This window comes from Vipera berus, assembly GCF_964194415.1.
Source record: "Vipera berus genome assembly, chromosome: 2".
NCBI classification, from domain to species: Eukaryota; Metazoa; Chordata; class Lepidosauria; order Squamata; family Viperidae; genus Vipera; species Vipera berus.
Window position 1 is genome coordinate 163,656,946 of NC_138203.1, and position 18,197 is coordinate 163,675,142.

The 18,197-nt window shown below is 42.9% G+C and overlaps 1 protein-coding gene across 6 annotated transcripts in view; it reads left to right on the forward strand.

The window, feature by feature from the left end:
- Window positions 1-15,846, forward strand: part of TBC1D16 (TBC1 domain family member 16) — an 84,182-nt gene extending 68,336 nt beyond the window's left edge. For 4 of the 6 annotated variants that reach the window (XM_081319923.1, XM_081319922.1, XM_081319925.1 and 1 more), the window contains 8 exons: window positions 1,405-1,552; window positions 5,425-5,592; window positions 6,235-6,383; window positions 8,267-8,401; window positions 9,010-9,196; window positions 9,647-9,826; window positions 12,402-12,548; window positions 12,770-15,846. In XM_081319923.1, the coding sequence (XP_081176049.1) occupies window positions 1,405-1,552; window positions 5,425-5,592; window positions 6,235-6,383; window positions 8,267-8,401; window positions 9,010-9,196; window positions 9,647-9,826; window positions 12,402-12,548; window positions 12,770-13,015 (1,360 nt within the window). In that variant the 3' untranslated portion in view covers window positions 13,016-15,846. The remainder of the gene's footprint in view (window positions 1-1,404; window positions 1,553-5,424; window positions 5,593-6,234; window positions 6,384-8,266; window positions 8,402-9,009; window positions 9,197-9,646; window positions 9,827-12,401; window positions 12,549-12,769) is intronic. The other 2 variants (XR_014025406.1, XM_081319924.1) reach the window with 2 other exon arrangements.
- The last annotated feature ends 2,351 nt before the right edge of the window (window positions 15,847-18,197 follow it).

Sequence of the window (18,197 nt, forward strand, 5' to 3'; positions counted from 1 at the left end):
TTGTTGAGCATACCAAGGCTCAGGTTGATTACCATAAACAATCTGGTAAGTATTACCAGATGGAAACCAGGCCCTTCGTTGGGTACCAAGAAGTGTGTGGCATGCCCTGATTCTTCAAGACCTCACAAGCTACAATTTGGCTATGCTGGTTCATAATCAGAGCCGTGTGTGTTCTGCAAGGGAGAAAATGAAAAGCAACGTCTACCCCCCCCCCGGGGGGGGAAGGGGGGGAGAATCAAAGTGTGTGCTCAGAATATATTATGCAAAGTAAGGTCAGATTATTTCCATAATTCATTTTGATTGCGGTTTGGAGTTCTCAAGGAAATTTGCTGTTTCAGTCATTGCTGGCACATTCCACAGGGAAATGATGATAAAACAAGCGGGGTGAATGAGGAGAGGCCTTGGAAGAGATGGAGGGCAATAAAGGGAAGGAACCCACAATGGAGCCGAGCTTCTGACTATGCTGGAAAAGTAGTAGCATCCGTTTCCTTTTTCAAGGCTTAGTTTGTGTCAGCAGTTTTAAAAGCTGGATTAAATGTATTGCCTGTAACGGTACTTGCTCCCGAAACTGTGTAACGTATTTTATTATACTGTGAATTTTGTAAAAGTTTTCAGTAGGCATGTCTGTGGAGATTCTCACTCGTCCAGGTCACAGGTGTTTCAAAGGCGCTTCTTTTTTCTTCAAAAGGCAATTGGACTGTTTTTTTTTCATAGAAGAAGAAGAAAACATTTCGCCTCTCATCAAAGAAGCTTCATCGGTTCTGATGGCGTGGGGAACGGAAGGATAGAAGTTATTGGGCCTGTTTTAAAATCTAAACCAGGAAGAAATATTTCTGAGCAAGTAAAAATTTTACTTGTCGATGAAAATCCTAAGATTACAGTGGCAGCAGCCAGATTTTTAACTATGGCTATTTAAAAAAAAGGATTTTAATAGCAAATCAATGAGCTTGGAATTAAAGTCTGTTATGTAGTATTTATTAAATATTTTTTTTTATAATCCCATTTATATTGTACTTGTTAATTTTTTTTGTAATCCGATGTCAAGTTTAGATTACGTTTGTCATTTGGCTTTGGGCCTTCCGGGCTAAATAAGATTGATTGACTGATTGATTTTATACACTTCTGTTAGCAAACCCTTTATTCTTATCCTAGCCCTTTTCTCCAGGTCCTTACCTGTTATCATCATAGAATGTCTGTGTTTGCATTTTTTAGTGTTTTCAAGCCTACAAAAAATGCACACACTGTTAACAGAGTAAAATCGTCCTTTAATATTGTTGGTGCACTGCGGAAATGGTAACATGCACACGATATGGTCTGTCTCAAAGGTTCCCAGCACAAGGCACCTAGCTAATAAATTTTGCTGACTCTGTGCTCCTACATCTCTCTCTGCACCTTTTCCTTCAGTGATGAGGCCTGCACCAGCGGGCAGCTGGTGGTTGCTAGCCGGGAGAGTCAGTATAAGATTTTTCACTTTCACCATGGTGGCCTGGATAAACTCTCCGAAGTGTTTCAGCAATGGAAGTATTGCACAGAGACGCATCTCAAAGACCAGGTAAGTTAGATTAGAGCAGGTGCTTGAAAACGCCAATTCACCTGATGACAGTCAACTTCAGTAGATTCCCTCCTTCTTCCTGATTAGCCTCTGGATAATTGGTGGGCTTGTAAACTCAGAAAGCCCATCTGGTTCTTCCTTATGCTGAAGAAGTAAGAACAGCTGCACTTTCTGACTTCATTTTAGATATAATGGAGGCATCCAAAATGCTCATTTCTTCTAAAATTGGGCTAGAAAGAGAACACATTACATAACAGGAGTAAGACGGCAGGATTTTAGACATGCCAAAGAAGGCTGGGGGGGGGAGGGGAGCTTAGAATGCTTTATTGGACATTGAAGACTTCAGTCTAGTTTCATTTGCTCTTGGCGATTGGGCATGACAGGTTGGCTATATATAAACATGGACACAGCAGTGCAAGCAATCATTTGTCTTTTCCGTTTTGCTTGATGTGAGGAGAGATGAAAAACATGCATCCTTGGAAGAGGGAAAGAATTTCAATTCCTCTCTAGGATGTATCAGCATCTTTACTGTGCACACGGTCTTTTTTTAGTAGTAATTTTATTTTAATGATTGCAATTGACAACAATTAAAAACAGATACAAACTAAAAAAAACCCCAAAAAATTAAAGATTGAGAAAAGAAAAAAGAGAATAAATAGAAAAATAGAAGAGAAAGAAAAAAATAAGAAAATACAGTAGCAAAGAAAAAAGCATATAAAGAAATGACAATTACAATTTTAATAACGTATCACCTTTTCTTAAATACAACAAATATATTCTTCCCATATCTCCTTATCTGTAACCAAATCCTTAAAGCCTTGTCATTTCAATACTGATGTCAGCAAAAGGCAATTAAGGCTTATCAGAGATAACAACGTAATCTATTTTTAACCTGGATCATATAAACCAACTTTATATTCCTTCCTTTTATTTCTAACCATTTTGATCTTTAGGCCTTTCAAAATGTCCTAGAACTATGATTTCATTTTTCTTTGTCCCTTCATATAAAATTCTTCACAGCTTTAACGTGCCTCTTTAGTAAATCCAGCCTAGGAAAATTATCCAGGTCATTCTCTTGGCTTGTTTGAGATTTTTTGTTTTTGTTTTGGGGGTTTTTTGCATGTAGAGTGTAATATCTTTTTCCATATCACTCTTTTAGCCTGTAATTCTTAAATCCAGTTTCAAACCTATCTCAATCTTGTGACGGAGAATTTATTCCCATTACTTCTTTTAGACACAATCTATCTGTAGAGGCTGACACTGTTAATTTCTGGGCCCATTGTTCAAGGCTATCCTTTAGTAGGCCCAATGTTTAAATATTTTGCCTCATTCTGTATTTGTTCAAGTAGTCCTCAACTAACAGCCACAGTTGGGATTGGAACTTCTGTTGCTAAGCGATGCATTCATTAAGTGAGTCATCACATGACCACACCTGATTTTACTATCTTTTTTTCCACGGTTATTAAACAAATCACAAGGTCATGAAGCGAATCTGGCTTCTTCCGTTAACTTTGCTTGCCGGATGCCAGCTGAAAAGGTTGCTAAGTGCCCAAATCATGATAATGGGAACTCCCATGACACTTCTAAGTGAAGGACTAGTTGCAAGTCACTTTTTTCAACACCACTGTAAATACAGAATGGTCACTAAATAAATGGTGAAACATTGAGGACTATCTATAAGTCAAATTTGAGGGTTCTTCTCCTCTAATTGTAATCTTTAGTTCGTTCTAGTTCTCCATAGTGTCCAATTTTTAAAGCCTTAACAAAAGAATTCAAAACAAAAGCATTTTTCCCACAGGAAGGATGCTTCCATAATTTTATTTCAAATTTGTTGTTTCTGTTAGTTGCGAAGTCATGTCCGACCCATTGTGACCCCATGGACAATGTTCCTCCAGGCCTTCCTGTCCTCTACCATCTTCTGAAGTCCATTTAAGCTCACGCCTACTGCTTCAGTGACTCCATCCAGCCACCTCATTCTCTGTCGTCCCCTTCTTCTATTGCCCTCAATCTTTCCCAGCATTAGGCTCTTCTCCAGTGAGTCCTTCCTTCTCATTAGGTGGCCAAAGTATTTGAGTTTCAACTTCAGGATCTGGCCTTCTAGGACTGACCAGTTTGAACGCAGTCCAGGGGACTCACAGGAGTCTTCTCCAGCACCATAGGTCAAAGGCCTCAATTCTTTGGTGCTCAGCCTTTCTTATGGTCCAACTTTCATAGCCATACATTGCAACTGGGAAAACCATGGCCTTGACTATACACACTTTTGTTGGCAGGGTGATGTCTTTGCTTTTTAGTGTGCTGTCTAGATTTGCCATAGCTTTCCTCCCCAGGAGCAAGCGTCTTTTAATTTCTTGGCTGCAGTCCCCATCTTGGAGCCCAGGTGATCTCGGAGCCCAGGAAGATAAAATCTGTCACTACCTCCATTTCTTCCCCATCTATTTGCCAAGAATTGAGAGGAGTGGATGCCATGATCTTGGTTTTCTTAATGTTGAGTTTCAAGCCCTCTTTTGCACTCTTCTTCTTCACCCGCATCAAGAGGTTCTTTAGTTCCTCTTCACTTTCTGCCATTAGAGTGGTATCATCTACATATCTTAGGTTGTTGATATTTCTAAAACTCTCTAAAATCAAAGATTTAATCACTCTTTTGTATTTATTTCCCCCTCCAATTTTTTTCAGTCCTTAAAGTTGTATTTAAAGCTTCTTTTGCTAAGGTTTGGAGGAAGCTCACGCTGTACCGTAAAACATGTCAATCCAAAAGTTCCTAAAGCTGAAAAACAATTAACAATCAATTTCAGAAAGTGATTAGAAAAGGAAGTAAGTAAACCCAGCGTCCTTTCAAAGTTGACCCCACTTTTATCAAGATGGCTATTCCCTTCTTTCCCAGAGCTCTAACTCCACAGGGCGATTGCTGTTTTGCAATCTCCTTGCAAGGTGTAAACAACCTAGAGCATTTGTGGGCAATCCTGAGTCATCTTCTTGTCCAGAGAGGAATAACAAAGAGCTGATCTCCTCACCAGTTTTTTGTTCACTGCAGCATCAGCTCCACAAACTTCAGTTTGTCATTTTGTCCCCAGGAGTCTCTCAACTCCCACTGCCAACACACACTTGAACATTAGGTATATGCTGATGCCAGTGGATGTACTCCATGAAAGCTTATACTATAATAAATTAGTCATTAATATGCTACAAAACTCATTGTTGAAGCAAAATGGCACAGCTGCCCCTTCTGGAAATTGTTCATTCCGTGGCTCTTTACAGTCCATTCCAATCCTGTTTTGACAAGACCCGCTGCCATATCTTCCTTTAATTGGCACAAAGACTTTGCAAAGGTCTTAATTATGTGTTTAAAGGTACCGGAGATGCTTGTTAGAAACAGGGTTTCTAAATTCCCTACCTCCTCCCCCAACACACATTTCTCCTGCTGCTTTCCTCTCATTATAGTGCCACAGGGGCTTGCATTTGTGTGGAGCAACCTTTTGATTTTTAAATTAAATGTCAGCTGCAGTTTTTGCCCTGGAATGGCAAGCGTCCTCAGAGAGCCTGGCACCGCTGCTTCTCTCTTCCCTAACAGCAGGGCTTTTGTATGTGGCCAATCAGATGTAATTTATTACATGCATTCCTGGGCAGACTCAAGATATGGCTGCAAGCTGGGTGAACTGTGATCTTGGACAGGGAGGGGTGAGAAAGGAAGCCAACCACAAAGCAGTTTTAAAGGGACTCAGAACCTTAATTCCTCCAGGCCAGCAGCTTTCCCCCAGTTTCCAGAGGTTGGCTGGTTGATTGTTTTCCACAGGATGGTGTCAAAATGAGCTGGAGACCTAAGGCCGATGCAGCCACGACACAAGCTTTCTCTTTCCTCTTTTGTTTCCAATTAGCAGCTCACCGACGTGAAGACCTGCATGCAGTTCTCCATTCGCCGGCCCAAGCTCCCGTCCTCTGAGACCCACCCGGAGGAGAACGCATATAAGCGCTTAGATGTCTCCGGGTGGCTTCGTCATTTAAACAAAGCTGGACAAGTTGAAGAAGAGTACAAGCTGAGGAAGGTGAGAAGCAACTCAACAGCGGCATGTTTTGCTCTGTGGGTTTCAACAGAAACCCTCCTTCTGGCAGACTCCAGAGTTTAAGGAACTCTGCCCATTGTCCCTGGTTTGGGCCAAATCCTGGCAAGAGGGAAGGAACTGAACTAGTTAGGTGCAGCAGAATACACACACACACACACACACACACACACAAAACCTCCTTCTTAAGTCAGATTGCTGCTAAACCATTGCTGGTCACTGTTCTTTGAGATAGGAGGATCTGCAGCTATTGCCACGGTTGCTTGTGCCTCTCTCGTCAGGCCCCAAGAAAGTGCTCAAAATTGTCTAGCTTGGAATAAATAAGTGGTTACGGAATATCTGTGCAAGGCTGGGTCCAAGTGTACCGTTTCCAAGATTGGGGATTAAGCTGTGACGTGAGAATGATGCGTTAATTGTACGGGCCCTCCAGGGGACTTATTGACATTGAAATGAGCTTGATTTGTGTCTCCCCTGGGAAATGGGAGGGCTCTGCTTTCCCTCCCAGCATATGCAGATTGTGGGCTCCTGAATCAAGGGAGCTCTTGTCAGGCAGAGTAAAAAGAGCTCCGTTTCAGAAACGCTGACACTTTTCTCTGAATGTGGTTCTCATTCTTCTTCCCTCCCTAGGCTATTTTCTTTGGCGGGATCGATGTCTCAATCCGTGGGGAAGTTTGGCCCTTCTTGTTGCGCTACTATAGCTATGAATCCACGTCGGAAGAGAGGGAGGCTCTCCGTATTGCAAAGAGAGGGGAATATTTTCAGATTCAACAGAAAAGGTGGCCAGGAGGAGATGGCTAATGTGTGAAGATACTGTTGCAAAACTACTTTGCCCTGCTCTTCTTCCATGCTCTTATCTTCGTGCTCTTCCTCTTCCTCTTTCTATACCACCTTTCATTTATACATTTATATTTACACACACACACACACACACACACACACACACACACTGGGGGGGGGAGAGAGTTCTCGGCCTTCAATAGTTTTCAACCAAAAAACCCCCCTCATTCAGAACAATAGGATTGTACTTAGAACCCGATTAGTGATCACAGACTGTAACAACAACTGAAAATCTAATTGTGGCCATAAGACTACCAATACATACATACATACATACATACATACATACATACATACATACATACATACATAATCCATCAAGGTGATATGCCTGTTTTCTCCACAACAAGCCTGTGAGCTGGGTTGGGGTGAGACGAAGGACTGGCCCAGTTGGCTATTATACCTAAAGCAGGCCTAGAACTCCCAGTGTCCTGGTTTCTAGACTAGCACCTTGACCACTGCACTAAACTGGTTCTCTTATAACTAAGGACCAGATGCTTTGGCATCTATGTTATTATAAACAGGACTAGAGAGTACCCACTACCATTATGGTGGGTAGAGGGAGATTTGGTTGGGAAAGAATTCCAAGTGGTGTACTTCTGAGACCTGATTCATATGTCAAATTCAGCCATAATTTCTTTAAATATGATTTGTTGAATAAATCATAGCTGGTTTCACAAACCATAAAATAGGGTTTACAGACATAACTGTTGGATCTACGGGGCTGACTGTATTTACGCACACCAATAACTGCTGCAAAGGTCATCCAGAGTTTTAGGGCTTGGTGCTGCCCATAATCTCTGATGACAGCCCGTCTGTCTCTACTTTTTATCAAATTCCAAGGTATCTGAACAAATTTTTCAGAAGGGGCTGAAAAGAAGAACCTGGCGCTTATCGGTCAATTGGAAGGAAGAGCAGGAAGTCAGTTTCAGGCTGTTAGTTGGGTGACACATACTGTGAAAAGTCAAGCTTTTCTATTTGTATATGGTGGATTCACCACTGAATCTGACCAGGAATGTATTTACACAATGAAAACTAGTACTTTGACTTGCACCCCTGACATATTCTGTCCTGTATGGGTTATAGTAACACATTGTTCATAGGTCTGCCTTTGAAAAGTGTTTGGAAATTTCAACAACTATAGAATCCTGCATTCAGGCTATTGATTAGGGTGAGTGGTGGAAATCACGCGCCTCCCTTATTACATGGTCTATTTTTCATATTATTGGATTGTATCTTGGGACTTGGTTAGTTGAAGGGCTGCATTCTTCCCTTTAGAACTGCATAGGTTCAACATCTTCAGGCAAGGTCCCATCATCATCATCAGGAGCACATTTAGTTGCGATGGAAAAGAAAGCTGTTCTGGCAGGTTTTTTTAAAAAAAAATTTGTAGTCTCCTACAAAAGGAGCCAAGTGATAATTCCACTGCCAACAATCAGATGAGTTTAATTTTGAGGAAGGTGTTTACAGATTTCAAGCTGGTGCAAAACTGTCTATAAGTGCTTTTAAAACAAACCCAGTCTACTTATCATTTTATATGCTGAGGTTGGTTTGCTCCTGTGTGTCCTAGTAGTACACATTACAGCTGTGAGGTGCTTTGTATCGGGAAGAGACGGCTTTGGAAGGCAACCATAGCCCCCATTTGCAGCTCATTCGAGAAGTTTCTAGGATTGCATAGCTGCATTGGAAGCCCTTTGCAGCAGCCTAAAAGACACAATTGCTGGATATGCACTCCCAAGCGTTCCAAAGCATCTCTTTCCAACCAAATCTGTCACACTGCAATGCTCTAGCATAGGTGTGCAATAACTCCGGTGTTCCTCAGGCTCTCCCTAGCACCAGATGAGCAGAAGGCCTTCTGGAGGAATGTGCAGTTCACCGTTGATAAAGACGTGGTGAGGACTGACCGTAGTAACCAGTTTTTCCGAGGAGAGAACAACCCCAACGTGGAGACTATGAGGTGATCATTTTGACCAAGTAATATCAAAGTGTGCACCTAATTGGTAAATCCAAATTCATTCCTGCTTGGACACAATCCTCTAGGGGATTTCCAGGGGAACTGAGAAAGTCATAGGCTTTTTCACTTGAAGTGGCTAATCATACTCAGTGTAAAGCAGTTTCAAATGTTTCACGTGCCATGTCTTTTTAAACCGCCTTTCACATTCTGGGGCCTTAAAGATATGGCCTCATGTGTCCAAATTCGCAGCTGGCAGGTTCCAAACATATGCTGGCTGGGAATTAAGGTTGCTGTAGGCCAGTTAACATAGAGGCATTCACAGCAACCTGGAAGATGTGAATGTTATGCCTGGTACAAATAAATGAAATACTGCAGGTGGGGGATTAAAGCAGAGAGAGAATGCTTTGTCTCAGGCCTCTAAATAGCTCAGGGTTTCCTGTTCTCCTGGAAGTTATGTACTTTCTGTGTCACAGTGGTCCTTTTCTCCCCATTTTCCTTTGTTTTAAAAGAAGCTTCTGGCCAATGGTTCCTTGGCAAGGGAAGAACAGAACTCTCTGACTTCCCTCATCCCTAACCTCACTTTATTTTTTAAAAAATTGTCCTCTTCTTAGGCGGATCTTGCTGAACTATGCAGTGTACAACCCGGCCATTGGCTATTCCCAGGGAATGTCTGACCTCGTGGCCCCCATCCTTGCTGAGGTTCTGGATGAATCGGATACGTTCTGGTGCTTTGTTGGTTTGATGCAGAACACGATCTTTATCAGCTCCCCTCGGGATGAGGATATGGAGAAGCAACTGGTGAGGCTTGGAGCTGAGGGCCTTCTCTGTTTCCTCTCCTTTCCCTTCCCTTCCCTGTCATTTGCAAAGAATCTGGAATCCACACCTGGGGCTGCCAAAGACCCTGTGTATCCCACAAGAGAAACGGAAGGGTTGTGAGGCGTTCTGTCAGAGAAGCAGAAACGGGAAGGTTGTGCCCGTAAGAGGCCCTGGCAAGGCAGAAATAGCCATTTCCTGGCAGCTCCCAAGGCTTCTTGCCCAGATCCAGCATTCTTGTTGTTGGCATGTTGTTTTCTGGATTTGTGGGTCCACCAACTGGTGCAGTCAGCTCTGGGAGGCTTGTGAGCTTCTATTGACTCAGGAGGGTGTGAAGAGGGAATGTAGGCAAACCAGAAGGTGCAAACTGTGGCTTTCCCTCTTTCTCTTCTTCCCTGGCTGTGGCTGAGCCGAGCACCATTTTTCTCTTTGCAGATGTACCTGCGAGAACTGCTGCGGTTGATGCACATACGCTTTTACCAGCACCTGTCTTCCCTTGGGGAGGATGGCCTTCAGGTGCTTTTTTGTCACCGCTGGATCCTCCTCTGCTTTAAACGAGAATTTCCGGAAGCTGAAGCCCTGCGCATGTGGGAAGCTTGCTGGGCTCATTACCAGGTGAGGCCTGGGAGCAGCTTGCTCTGGGCCCCGCATTTCCCCCCCCCCCCCAGGAACTGCTGCCCATTGCAGTCCCTGCTTTCCAGCTCTCTGTCCCAGTCTTGATGGGGATAAGCTGAACTGCTTTCTGATCTCCTCTGAGTAATCTCCTGGCCTTCCCTTCCATGTCCCTTGCCCCCTTTGTCTCCTCTGACATTACACAAACAGATGTAAATTTCCCTCTTGATGATTCATTTTGAAGCTTCTGGGCCCTCTTGTTGCTGTGGCTACCCATCAACCTGACAGGCCTTCTCCCCGCTGTGCAGTTGCAGCCGCAGTTTGGCTGCCATGCCCTCTCCCAAGCCTCAACCTTGATGCCTGCTCTGTGCAAGCTCTCTCCAGAGAGAGAGAGAGAGAGGGAGGGAGAGGGACAGCACCAGGCCTAACCTACCTCCACAGCGCCTCTTGTGAGGTTAGCCCCAGGTCCCAACAGCAGGAAAACAACCGTATGGTTTGTGTCGGGCCTGGTCTTCTCCTGTAAATGGAGGCTGCCACCAAACCACGGTTCACCATATGCTGCTAACTCTCATTTCTCTCTGCCAAATAGTTGCTCTCTGGTGGTGGTCCAGGGAGGGAGGGGTGAAGGGGGGAGAAAATGCCTGGAGCAAGCTTGCCTCAAATTAGCATAGAGCGGCAGCCAGGAAGGTGGCTCTTCTTGGCTCCGGCTTCGCTGCCTCTTAGCTGCCTGATCTAGACTTCTGTGGGAATAACGTGTTACAGAAGACAAACTGAATCCTGCAGCCAAACCTAATTCAGAAGGGAAAGATCAGAGCTTCGATTATACATTAATAAAGCATATCATGTTAAATGCCAAAGTGCTTAAGTATGGGACAAGCGCTAAAGATTGCTGGCATTTAAACAAACCTGACTGTTACATGTACAAAATCTTGCATCAATTTAATAATAATAATAATAATAATAATAATAATAATAATAATAATAATAATAATAATAATAATAATAATAATAACAACAACAACAACAACAACAACAACAACAATAATAATAATAATAATAATAATAATAATAATAATAATAATAATAATAATATTTCTCAGGAGACAGTGAGTTCTAGTCCCGCCTTAGCCGTTAAAGCCGGTTGGGCCACTCATTTTCTCTCAGCCCAACCCACCTCAAAGAGCTGTTGTTTTGGGGGAGATAGGAGGAGGAAGGAATATTATGTATGTTCTGCACCTTAAGTTATTTATATAGTAATAAAGGCAGGATTTAAAAAAAATCTAATAAACATGCAATCACATTTGCATTCTATTCAGGTACATTGTTAATTTTTTTTTACTTATCTCGGGCACCAGGCTTTATCGCTTGATTTACCAGTTTTGGCTTCTTTTTTCTTAGCTCTCATTCAATTAAGATTTGCGATACTTTTGATAGCACTCTCTAGAAATCCCTTTGGAAGCTCATTCCAATTGCTTGGCTATTGTGAAATGGGTGGGTTGCCTCTGGAGTCGGGGTGGGCAACTAGGGCCCCTGTATGACCTGTGGCCTTCAATTCCCAGCTGGCTTAGGAATTCTGGGAATTGAAGTCCACGGAGCTGTAGTTGCCTATTCCTGCTCTGGAGACATCTGGTGTTGACTCCTGCAGCTGACAGCAGGGGGCAGCATTGCAAACTTCATGTTTCCTACTAATTGTGGCTGCAGAAATATTTCAGAGAATCTGCAGTCAAAGCAGGGTGGACATGTATAACATCCTATTCGTTGTTAGCAGTGTGACAGAATGGCAGTCTTCAGTTTCCCTTAGTCATTGCTGACTGTCTTTCAGCTCTGATCTTTCCTAATGCAGTCTCCAGCACAACTGGGTACCTGCCTTCTCAGCTAAAGATTCCTTTGAATTCAGTGGGGCTCAGGTTAGTGGGTGAGCAGACTTGCTCTACTGGTGTCCTTCACCTGATTGGACATCATCTCCCTCGAACCCCAGAAAGCAAGAAGGCAGCAGCTTAAAGAAAGCCAGTGCGTAAGCCTTGCTTCACACCGTCCCGAGATCTGAGCTAATGTTGTACTCATCCTTTGCTTTGGGCATCCTAGACTCTAGAGGTTAACAATTCTTGGACTATATAGCAGCCACTCACTATTTCTGATGGAAGCAGTGCCAATCTTCCAATGGTGCCTGTGCTGGAGATTGCAGATTCCAAAACCAGTTTTCTAAAACATTTGTTTTCCTGTGGTTTTCCCCCCTGTATTTCCTTAAAGAAAATAATCTGTCCTCATTGGGCGGGAGAAAAAAAATCTGAAATGCAAATGAGAGCTCTGGATTAATCTACTGTCTTCATAGTCTGAAACACAAACCATAACACCCACAAGTTCTGCATTACATGAAGTGCTTTCTTTTGTTCTATGTCATATATTATTTTGAATGGTGGACAAGCAATAATGTTGCCCTTCCATCTTGTCATATAATTCATGAGCACCATAAATTGCTTTTTATTATGTTGCCATTTCTTGGTGCTTTCTCTTAGCCCAAGAAATCTCTTCAAAGCGTTGTTGGTACTAACTGTCTTCCTGGTTACTTTTGCTGCAGACAGACTATTTCCATCTCTTCATCTGTGTGGCTATTGTGGTGATCTACGGGGATGATGTCATTGAACAGCAACTGGCTACGGACCAGATGCTGCTACACTTTGGGAACCTCGCCATGCACATGAATGGGGAGCTCATACTCAGGAAGGTAAATCAATGTCCAGGGTTCAAATGAAAACTTCTGGGAAGAAATTTATGGACTTTAAAGGAGCGCACACAACATTGTGCTCAACGTGGGAAGGTTTTTGGGGTGTCTATGTGTGATCAGCCTTGATTATGAGTTAACAATAGGCATGGTTTAGACAAGCTCGGCTATTCCAGATAGCTGTCTTCAGTGGACCTAAACATCTCCTGCTGTCTCTCTTCCAGGCTAGGAGTTTGCTCTATCAGTTCCGCCTGCTACCCCGGATCCCCTGCAGTCTGCATGACCTGTGCAAACTCTGTGGAACAGGCATGTGGGACAGCGGCTATATCCCCACCGTGGAATGTACTGGAAATCACCCTGACTCTGAGAGCTGCCCATATGGAGGCACGGTGGATGAGCCATCTCCCAAGTCAGGAAATGATTGCAGAAGGGGACTTAAAACACGAGAGGTCTTTACTTTCCGGAAGTGACTGTTTCAGGATCGTATCCCAGCTACGTAAGGACCTCAAAGCGGTGGGCACAGTTGAGGCCTGGCAAGCAAAAAAGGAAAGAAAAAAAGGGGTTTTTCTTCTGATCCAAAAACGAAGCTGGTTATGGGAGGAGAACAGACATGATACAGAATAGAAGAATCTCCTGCTTTGTGACCAGAGCTGGATTTTGATGTGCGTCATACCAGGAAGCGGGTTGATCAGACTATGGAGTTGCTTTGTAGTTTGGAACAAAATGGAGAAAGAGGCTAGGCCTGGCAAATCAGGGTCAACAGTGACCCAGGACTGCTTTAGAAAATGAATCCACAACCAGCAACCCTGATGGTAGGTAAAGGGGCAGGGTCAACCTTGCTCCTTTGCCCCAGTGCACCCACAGACCTATGCATGCAGATAACTGCTTTAACCAAAATGCGCCACTCACTGGCTTTATGTAAAGCCACGATGATCACCTGGAGTATAGCTGGCCAAAAACAATAAAAATACAAACTTTGGAGTTCCCAAAGGAAACATTTCAGCCTGTGTGAAAACCTTGGTCACTGTATTTAAAAAGGCTTTAGTTTTTCTCCATATACACCTGAAATGTTTGCCATTAGGAAAGTGAGAATCAACAGCTTCACTGTGAATGTAAATTATGCAAAAATCACACCTCACACAAGGTGGTCTGCTTGATTTAAACCTCTCAAATAAAACAAAGTGGAAAAAGTTCTTCTCGGTATCCCAACAATACCGAGGCTTTGAGGCATTTAGCTTCATTAAGAACTTCTCTGGGGAGGACTTTGGTGGTCAGAGAAAAAAAGCTATGACTTTCAGAGCCATTGTGTTCTCCTTTCAAACCAGTAGCCTACATCTCGCTTCCCCCCCCCCCCTGTCCTTCTCCAGTTTTACTCCTGTTGATTTAACTGTTTCCTAGTTAAAATAATAACAATAAAAAACCCTCCTTACTTCAAGTGGTAGGATCATCCTGAAATATTGAGGTGATGCAATGAATACCTATCTGAATAACATGAGGATTCTTTCAGTCAGTGAGTTCAGTTCAAAAGTTATTTAGGTCCAAGACCAGTATAGAAGAAAACAACTAACAAACTGTTTAAAAATGAAAGAGGAAGGAAGGCCAAGCTAAAAAGACAATACCCACTATTATTACCAGTATACATTTTCAACCATTTTAATTTGGCTGTTCATCAAATAGCAGGGCAGTGGAGCTGTTCTTGCTACATCTGTCCCAAAGGAGACACTTGGTTCTAGGTCCTAGGGCAGGGGTAGGCAACCTTGGCTCTTTTATGACTCATGGACTTCAACTCCCAGAATTCCTGAGCCTGGCTCAGGAATTCTGGGAGTTGAAGTCCATGAGTCATAAAAGAGCCACGGTTGCTTACCCCTGTCCTTGTGAAAATATGCAAGCTGGAGTGGTGAGCAAAGGCAGCTACTTGGGGGGGGGATGTTAAGTATTTCTTGCTTATTTTTAAATCTATTTAAATGGTTATAATGCACGTGTAAGAGAGAAGCTCCACCGAGCTCTCGGCACCTGTTGCTTTGAAATGTAGGCCTTGTGCTGAATGAGCCACCAAGCTCTTCACACAGGTTGTTAAGTGTGAGGTGTTTTCAGATATATTAAGTAATGCCTTCGTTAAAAACCACAGCTGTCTCCTTCATAACCCTAGCAAAACCAGCATAATTTGCAACACCTCCCTGCTTCAGCCAAAGGCAGCCGGTTACTTTGCATGGAAATGGAATTGTCAAGTGCTGGTAATTTCACCCGTTTTTTAAAAAATAAACAGATGACCAAAAAAAAGGAAGACTTTCTGAGCTTCCAAATGGGCAGGATTGTCTATCCTTTGGAAGAGGAATCTTTCCAAATCTTGCTGAAAGGAATCTGGTGGCCAGGCTATAAAATGTTATTCAGTGCTTTGTCCAGAAATTGTATTTTTTTTTAAAAAAAATAACATGGACATTTCAGAACAAATGCAATTTATTGTCATCAAACTGCAGCAGTAGGTAAGTTGTATTGAGAATAGTTTCTAACAGCTTTCTTAGCCACCCAGAATCACTTTTCTGAGAAAGATGATCAGCATATAAATTAAATAAATTAAAAATGGATAAATAAATAAGCTTTGCAATACAGTATAATTGGACATGAATGCTGCAGGTCAGAATTTGAGTGTTTTACTTGGTTTCCATACATTTTTTAAGATTGAAATCCCAGTGGCAGACTAATAGGGCTATACTTATAGGCTGAATTCGACAGATCGATCCCTATGTTCCAAGGAAGGGAATAGCCCACAGCAGACCCAGGAGTTACTTTCACTGGGAAACAAAAACCAGGAATATTTTTTTTTCTCAACCAGAACAGAATCTGGAACATTATTGAAATTCTCTAATCAACTTGGACCAGAAGAATTCCCAGTTGCCACTTCAGAAGGAAATAAAATACTTGCATGTGTATACTTAACTGTCTCTGCAGGAATTAGAAAGAGCTGTAAAATAAATTGTACATCTGGGAAACTCAGTTATTTGGGATTTGTACAGCACAACTTTCCCTCTTTAATGAGTTCAGTTTCAGCCTGGGATGTACAGTATTTAGTTGGAGTCAAACTGAAGGCCAGCTTATGCTTTGTGATGGGTTCTAGTCAATATACAAATTGCAACTTTTAAATTTGTTGAAAGCTGGTAACTCTAGTTTCATTCAATCAATTCAAGTTAATCACACTGTAATTCTTTATGAAGCCTTTTTCCTCTTTTACATTGGTTTAGTGGCATTTTCATTTGCACATGTTTCTGATTGTATAAATAAATTTGAATAAAATCTTGTATTTATTAAGAACACAGAAATTATTTTTGTCTTGCTTTCTATATAGGCTATGGAACAGAAATTTGCTGCAATGAGTTTAGAGCCTTGGCTTGCTTTGCCCCATTTTGCAAATGAATTTATACCCTAATTCTCTTATGTGAGCCAGTATATTTTGCATCCCAGATCAATCGCTGCACATTTATTGAACTCAAGCAGAACTAAACAGAGTAGCTTAAATTGCATCTGAACTGGAACAGTGGCAAAAACAAGAGTGTGAACAACTCTGCAGTGAATTTCAGCATCTTCTACCTAATTGAAGGGAGAACATTGGAATGCAGGTTTTGGCAGTCTGGCCTCTGCCCTGTTATTCCTGCATGCAAAAGGTGTTGCTTCTAGATTCTGTCCTAGGCTAAATACTGTGTGAAAACCTGAATTAGTTGCATTTTGCACTTGTAACAGGAACAAAGTTGGAGCAGAGGTAGCCTCTTCGATGCTAGTGTTGTTTTCAACTTTTTCCAGTTGCTGCTTAGGTCTTGAGGACCTTTTCCCACAGCCATCCCCATCAATGTGGATTAGAAGATCGCTTGGAGAACAGATAACCATTGGTGCTTTAACGCCCTGCCCTCTTGTCCACATCCACGTTTCTGGTTGGATGCTTTTAAAAATCTCAACAACTGCGCTACAGGAAAGCTGGCCAGGTGGGGTGCTCTCCCTGCGAGAAATAAAAGAGCTATGAGAAATCATAACAAATGGCAGCATGCATTGGCTGACCTTGTAAAGCAGGGTTGTCAAACTGCCGCCCCACGGGACGGATGCGTCATGGCGAAACCGCGCCCACCCCATTGCCGGCAGTGGGAAAAAAAGTCATGATACATTGCGACACGTCACATGACGTTGCGAGTTTGACACCCCTGTTGTAAAGGCTAAGCAGGCTAAGACCTGATTAGCATCTGGAGGGGAGACTACCAGGAAATCCCACAGTTGCAAGCTAGGAGAACGAATTGGAAAAAAGAATGATGAACCACTTCCCTGTCATTGCCAAGAAATAACATGAATGTGTTCTTGGTGCCATCACTAACGTTATTTTCTAAAGCAGTGGTCTCCAGCTTTTTGGGCATATGTGCACTCACTCACCACTTCCATGGCCCAGTTCCAAATGGGCTACAGCCTGGAGGTTGGGGGGGGGGGCTGTTCTAAAGTGTTCCTGGGGGATTTGGCAGTCCTGCGAGAGGAGGTGGGGCCCAGGAGCTCCACCAGAGTGGGGTTGCTTTTTTTTTTTTTTGCATGGAAGCCCCTTTATAATTGTTGGTTTCAGGATCTGTTTCTCAGTTCCTGAATTAGCAACTTAAGCCATTCTTTGTCATCAAGGACAAGCAAGTTGAGTCCTGGATTGCTATCCTCCTCTAGGCACTGCTGATGTAACTCTGAAAGCAGTTTGCCTGTAGCTTCTTCCTTCCTTCGCAGGAATTCAAGCTGCTTTTTGTCATCAGCGCAAGGGGTTGTGTTTGCATATCTAAACAGAAGTGGGGAGGGAGGCCGAGGGGGAAGAGAGGAAAGCTCTTCAGATTTCAAGGTCAGGAGGGAAAGAGCTGTTTTAATTTCAGTTCAGCCCAGCCGTGCTGGAGGTGGCTGTGAGGGAGACACTTCTGAAGGAGCAGCTTCCCTTGCTTTGGGTAGGGTAGGGAACATATTATGGGCTTGCCTCCTTTACATCTCCTGGAGGTCACAGGAATACAGCACCACCTACTGCCTGCAAGCTCTACTGCTCAGGAGTGATTGTGTTATGGCAGGGGTGGGTAACTCTGGCAAGTTTACAACTTGTGGACTTCAACTTCCAGAATTCTGAGCCTGCCATGCTCAGAAGTTGTCATAGTTGCCCAGCCCCGCGCTATGGTGTAATTCCAAACGTTCTCCTGGCTACCGGCCACAGTTGAGCTGACCCCATGTCACAGTATTTTGTGTGTGTTGTGGGGGGGCTTTAAAGGTGGTAGCTGCCATTGCCATTGTTTGAATCACCATCTGCCAATAGGAGAACATGTTAGGATTGTTCTATAAATGTGCACTGTGAATCTAAAAAAGAGGAATGTTGCTAACAGACTCATCAAATATATTTCACCAGACAACCCTTTCCACAGAAGATGGAACCCTTAAGAGAATTGTTTAAGACAATTCAATTGGGAGGAGGAGTGCCTCCATCGTGGAAAACTGCCTTTATTTCGTTGATCCCGAAGGAAGATCAGGATGCTACCCAAGCCAAAAACTACAGACCAATATCGCTTTTAAATACTGACTATAAGATATTTGCAAAAATTTTAGCCAACAGATTAATGAAGGTAATGCAGCAAGTGATTCATAGTGATCAAACTGGATTTATAA